General features: G+C 48.2%; 1 protein-coding gene across 3 annotated transcripts; it reads right to left on the bottom strand.

Annotated features, from left to right (window-relative positions):
- Positions 1–436: 436 nt before the first annotated feature.
- Positions 437–5033, bottom strand: MAL (mal, T cell differentiation protein (MAL blood group)). 3 transcript variants are annotated; one of them, XM_010123289.2, is made up of 4 exons: positions 4901–5033; positions 1081–1248; positions 760–897; positions 437–511 (listed from the first exon to the last, which is right to left on the bottom strand). In XM_010123289.2, the coding sequence occupies exons 1-4, from the start codon at positions 4985–4987 to the stop codon at positions 437–439; spliced, it is 468 nt and encodes a 155-aa protein (XP_010121591.1). In that variant the 5' UTR covers positions 4988–5033. The 3 variants fall into 3 exon arrangements, with proteins under 3 accessions (XP_010121591.1, XP_010121592.1, XP_010121593.1); XM_010123290.1 differs by lacking the exon at positions 760–897 and having other exon boundaries at positions 4901–4987; XM_010123291.1 differs by lacking the exons at positions 760–897; positions 1081–1248 and having other exon boundaries at positions 4901–4987.
- Positions 5034–6533: the final 1500 nt, after the last annotated feature.

Raw genomic sequence — 6533 nt, 5'->3', positions numbered from 1 at the left:
AGGGAGGGAAACAGGCTTACAGGGATGAGCAGCAATTAAAATGACCTGGTTTCATACTTACACTCCCCAGTGCTGGTTGTTCAGGCTTCCCCTGTTAGCAATAACAGCCCTGGAGGCATAAAGGTTCAGGGAGATTTTAGCACTCTGAACCCAACTATATTAGTCTTTTCAAAGATGAATGTTTTTCTGTTCAGACCCAGATTATGAGCATCAAACTGTACCCAACCCAGAAGAGACTGAAGGGAAACAGACTGTGCCAGGGTGTAACTTTCTCTGGTAGGCGCTTGGTCTTCATTGCCATGGTCCCACATAAAAAGCTGCTTTTTATAGTATATATGTTAAAAAACAAAACCCAAACCCAGCCTGGAGACTACAATCATTGAACAACTTTTGTGTTCATGAGGTGACCACAAGACACACTTGCAAGGGAAGGCTCTTAGGATGATTTCCATCGCAGAAGCGAGCAGATCTTATGGATCACGTACATCAGGGTAGCTAAGAATGCAAATACCTACAATGGAAAAACACATCAGCCAGTTAACTTTTTATTATATGGTGTGACTTCCTGCACTGAGCAAACACCTCGTAATGCATTATATATCTATTGACTCTTGCGTGTTTGGAGACGTTCATGCCTAGTAGGACTGTGACTAGTTTCTCTCCCCCCTCCCTGAATGGTTGGTGCAAGTAAAGATTTGCCCTTGAGGCTGCTCCACCATCACCTCCTCACTTTCCTTTCCCTGCTTGCCAGGCACTCACCACAGCAGCAATGTTCTCCTGGTAGATGGTCCTTCCCAGAGGGTCAACAGACAACAAGCTAGCACCGTATGTGAAGGCAGCTTCCAACACAGCAGCACTGAGGTAGAACAGAGCTGCTGTCTCCTGGCAGATGACATCCTAAGAAACAAGGATCATGCAGTCTTTTCCAAGAAGGGAGCACACTGCGAAGGGGGGGAAAAAAGGAACCCGCACAAGCAAGCCCCAGCCTGCGATTTGGAGTGCAGTAGCAGCAAAGGAGACAATTGTTTACCAGTGGTACCAGGGAGGAGAGAGGCCCTGAGGTTTGTCACATTCACTTACCAAGGCAATCCAGGAGCTGCTGCCCCTATGCACCCCGAAGATGTAGAGGCAGAGGAGGGTGGTGGACATGATGAAGCAGAACACAGAGACAAACATAACCCAGCCTTGCAAGATGGGTAGTGGGACCTTTGAGGATGCCACCAGGATCCAGACAAGGCCCCCAAAGGTCTGCAAGTGAAAATGGTTGAGAAGGTGAGCATGGGATAAATGGGCTTATCCACAGCAGAGCCAAAAGCCATGCATGCTTCTGGCACTAGCACTGCACATGGCAATAGCCCAGGGATGCCTTTGAGTTCTTCCCAGCCTACACCTGAAATGGGGTATTTAGCTGGGAGCATCTGCCTCTGATCTTCACCAAAAAAAGCCTCGCTGTAGCATCCTGGTGTCACTGCCGTTCATGCCCTCCTCACATCAGTGTGCTCAGGAGGCTGGTTCAGACATTTCTGAAGGCTGGTTTTGATAAACAGGGAGGCTTATTTCAGAAGGACATGTTTGCTTCACACCCAGCGAGGCAGAGCTCTGAAAGGAGTGGTGTCAAACCCAGCTCACCTGCACAAACAGCACAGACATGGCCTTAATGAAGGCCACCTGCAAATGTCACCCTGAAAGGAGAGAGAACAGGTTGAAGAGAGGTAATACAGACAATTTTACTCTCTGAGGCAGGGTAAAAAAGATTGAGGCTCCCAGCTCCTCCTGGGAAGGAGGATTTGTATTGCTGCTCCAACTATTTGGGTACCAGTTGCTGGTCCAGTAGCAGGTGAGACCCCATTCTTCTCAGCCAGCCCTGGGAGTTTGCTATGGGTTTTCTGATGGAGTGGGGAACACAAGGACAGCTACTGACACTTGAAAACTAGTCCAGTCCCTGTAATAACTCATGTGTTGCACCATGAGTGTGTTGCAGCTAAAGATCCTGGAGAAAACCTTACAGTTGCTCCATTAATACCAACACAATTGGGATGAGATATGAGGTTGGGGGAAGATGTATCACTTCTAATTGAGGGTGGTAGAACACTGGAACAGGTTGCCCAAGGAGGTGGTGGATGCCCCATCCCTGGAAATATTCAAGGCCAGGTTGGATGAGGCTCTGAGCAACCTGATCTGGTTGAAGATGTCCCTGCTCCTTGCAGGGGGGTTGGGCTAGATGACCTTTGAAGGTCCCTTCCAACCCAAACCATTCTATGATTCTGCATCTAGGCTCCATCTTTTCTCCACCAGCAGATTCCTGCACAAGAGGATGAGAGCATGTTGTCTAATGCTGCAGAGCTGCAAGTGGTGTCTTTGCACTAAAATGCACTCAGCAGCTTTCCCTTGCCACATATCAGCTCAGTTTTTTTTCTTGAACCTGTGCAAATTTTAGTCTATGCAGCATCCTGTAATGAGGAGCTCCTCAGCTGTACCCACATTGTGTGGAGATTGGTGCTGCTGTGGGCACCTATCCCCCATCACTGGCTGGTCTTGGATTTCCAGGCAAATCTCCAGAGATACAAGAGCCTCACTGACTCTAAGATCATTCTTATCACCAGTGTATCCCAGGCCAGCCTTTGCCAACATTGCCATTTCCTTAGAGGCATTTTGCAAGGGGAAAAAATGTTTCTGATTTATAATATTCAGAAAATGTGACATCATTTGTGTCATCCCACATTTGTAGGAATCATTGGTTGCATTATGCAAACCATAGATCGATACGTTAAATCAATGATATGGTTGAGACCTTGCAAATATCTGAGTGAAAATAGGTCTTCCAAGGTGCTGCTGTTTTGGTGCCTCTTGTAACAACCAAAGACTGACACTTGAAAACTAATCCGGTCTCTGTAATAACTCATGTGGTGACACCATGAGTGCATTGCAGCTAAGGATGCTGGAGAAAACCTTACAGTTGCTCCATTAAAAACCAACACAACTGGGATGAGATATGAGGTTAGGGAAAGATGTACAACTTCTAATTTCTTACGACTCCCCCATCTCCCCTTTTTGCAGGATGTGATTTCTCACTCAGGCGAGTATGTTTGACATAGTTTGATTGCTGACTTTGGTTTTATGGTGCTACTGTTCAGTAGGCTCATAAAAATGAGGAAAGGGTCAAGAGGCTTTCAGTAACAACCCACAGCAGGTTGGGAACAGCAATCTAAGAAAAACTTATATATGCAGAAAGCTCTTCAAATAAAATAGATTACAAGAATTAAACCCAGCCTCACAGAATAAAAATGGTAGTTCTTAATCAGCACATCCAGAAGTGGCAATCATCTGAGCTGCAGGCAGAACCTTCTAGCATTTTCACAACTGTCTTAGGATTTGAAATGACAAATTTTTTTTTGTGGTTACCATCTTAACCACAGGCAGGCAGGCAACCTCAGATTCTACTAAGGACTGAGAAACTCTTTATCCTTCTGAATGCCGTGATTCAAGGGAGCCACCTCCTTTGTACACAGCAGAGATAATATAACTGCACAACCTTGAGTCTTATACCTCCGGAGGTGGAGAAATCCGGTTATGCAGCATTCCTCTTTCCTAGGTGGTTCCTGAGCCTGTAGGATGCACATTTCCAGATCTTACCCAAACCAAAGGATAGGGTGCCTATTTTTGTCTCATTAAGCAAGCTGCCTTGCCAAAATCCCCTGGAGACAGGAATTACAAACAGTTCAAGGCACAGTCGGTACCATAACCATGCCGAGGCCAGCTGCACACTCCGCGTGACGACTAACGCTACCCAGTAGCCAGGGTGGTGGGTAAGGGTCTGCCCAGCCAGAACCTCCACAGGGACTGTGCACTCTCCTTCATGCAGCTGCAGGAAACCTGCACCTTGCTCTCAGGGCTTGGGCACAGAGACCAAATCTCCAGAGCATGTTGGGAGGAGCTGAAGCAAAGCCTTTCTCCACATATCAGTAATGCCTTCTTTAACTGAATTCCTCTTTGCTTGACTGCTATCACTAGGAGAATGAAGTAAATGCTGTAAATCCCAGGAGCATGGACTGATTTGGGTGACAAGGAAAGATTTGGTCCCACATGGCAATGCTGAAGTTTTTAGCATGAAATAATCAGAATTGCCATCCTACAATACTCAGCCAAACCCCTCAATGCCACATGAAAGTGCTCAGGCTTTGAGAAAGCCTCTCAAATCGTGACAAAAGTGGGTTTCATGGGCGGGGACAGAAGACACATGAAAAAGGTTCTAGTTGAAACTTTCCATCTTTTAGTTAGTACTCACAGCAACTGCATTTAATCACCTCTGCCAAAACCATTAAGATTATTATCTTCTCCTGCTCAATGAAATTACCATACGGGAAGAAGTTACAAGGTGTTTGTTTACCCTTTGCTCACCTACTGTTGCCCACACACCCAGGTCCAGCACTCTGTACCTCCAGCTCAAGAACACTGCAACTGAGCAGCCTAGGCTCTTTGCTGCTGCTGCAAAAAAAAATTACCTCAGCTAGCCTTTACCCTGGGCTTTAAGCAAGCGGTTTATCCTCTGCTCATATCAGTTGCTAAAATTATCTTCCAATTAACTAATTAGCTCAATTTGGCAACCTAGTTTAAACCCACCAGCAATCCCTTCAACTTTCTTAGGCAGGAAATTACAAAAGGTTTTCAGACACACCACAGAAATGCTCTGCAGACTAAAGGAGAGCTTCAGAGCCCCCAGCTCAGGGCTTGTGGGTTTTCTTTGAGGGTGGGCTGGGCATCAGGGGCTGCCCCCAGACCCACATGGCTCCTGAACCACACACTTTGTGTCAGGTCTCATCCCACAGACACCTGCAGCATGAAGCGTGCTGGATGCCACACAAGTAGCATCTGCCCTCCCCAGGGAAAAGCCAGCACTCACGATTTCAGGAATGAAGAGCACATCTGGGAAAGTTGTCAGGACGTCCAGGCCACTAGGCAAAGAGGTGGTGGAAGTTGCTGAGGACATTGCGAGCCTCTCCCACGGTGAATGTCAGCTACTCTGGGTCTAGCTGCCAGAGGTAGCTGCCAAATGCAGCCTACTTCCCTCCCTCCCTCTCTCTCTCTTCCTCCTTCTCTCCCCTTCTTCCTGCTCTTCCTTCTCCCCTCCCTCCTTCCTGCTGACAGGTGAATACAGCACAGCTGTGAATGGCACAGGTGTGGCCAAAACCCTGTGACGGGGGTTACTTGGTGGCTGATGGAAGCCACACAGGAGGTTTTCAGGAGATGTGGGCAGCCCTGAGACATTTTGAGCAGAGCTGTCTCTACACAAGCTGAGCACGCAGGGCAAGTCCTTGGGCGGTGGTGGGTGGCACCAGCTTACATCTGAGGGCAATAGGGATGAGCTGTACCCATCCGGCTGGGCAGCCTCTCATCTTTATTGTCACAGTAAGTCAGCTTGTCCCCCACCCACATGAGCTGCCCAGAGCAGCAGGCACAAGGGCAGCTGGTAGCCAGGGCAAGCCAGGACATGCCAGCTACTGGCAAAACAGCAGGGCTGAGAAATGTTTCACAGACAGAGATGCATCCTAAGATGAGGGCAGTTGAATTGCAGGGCAAACCATTTCCATCATCTCAGAAAGAAGATTGGATATGCCAAGGTAGCAAAAATGACCTAAAAAGAGATTTGGCTTCCTTTTTTTTTTTTTTTTCAGTCTGGAGTCCATGGGAGTGAGTCATTCCCCTCTCCATAATATAACGCTTACTTGGATAACCAGTAAAACCACACATCTCTGGAAATTAAGGCCAAAGACATGAAAATAAAAAGACCAGGAAAATAAAAGGAGCAATGTGGCAATGCGCACTGCTGTGGACCAGTGACCCATGGAAGAAGTGCTCATTTCAGCCAGGCCCTATGTATGGTTGTCGTAGTTCAGCCCTGATCGGGAGCAGACTAAGCAGTTTCTCTCTCACTCCCCCCACCCTCCAAAAGAACAGGGAGAGATAATATAAGGAAAAATGTCTCAAGGTTTGAGATAAGGATGGGGAGAAATCCTTAAAGTTACCGTCACGGGCAAAACAGACTCGACTTGGGGAAAAATACTCATTTATTTCTAAAACTAGCAGGAGAATGAGACAGGGAACAAGAGAACCTCCCCCCACCCCTCCCTCTTCCCGGGCTTAACATTATCTCTACTACCTTCCTCCCCACCCTGAGCAGCACAGGGGGGAAAAGGGAATGGGGGTCGCGGTCAGTTCATCACGCATTGTTTTATGCCGCTGCTTCATGGTCGGGGGAAGAACTCCTCGCATTCCTCCCCTGCTCCTTCGTGGAGTCCCTCCCACAGGACACAGTCCTTCGTGAAACTGCTCCGGCGTGGGTCATCTCTTCCATGGGGTGCAGTCCCTCTAGAACAGCTGCCCCAGCGGGCCCTCCACGGGCCACAGCCTCCTTCAGGCCTCTACCTGCTCTGGTGTGGGGTCCTCCACGGGCTGCAGGTGGATCTCTGGCCCTCCGTGGACCTCCATGGGCTGCAGGGGGACAACCTGCTCCACCATGGTCATCACCACAGGCT

The sequence above is a fragment of the Chlamydotis macqueenii genome, chromosome 3, assembly GCF_036417535.1.
Source record: "Chlamydotis macqueenii isolate bChlMac1 chromosome 3, bChlMac1.mat, whole genome shotgun sequence".
Lineage (NCBI taxonomy): Eukaryota > Metazoa > Chordata > Aves > Otidiformes > Otididae > Chlamydotis > Chlamydotis macqueenii.
Note: the sequence above shows the minus strand (reverse complement) of the source record. Positions and strands in the feature narration are given on the sequence as shown.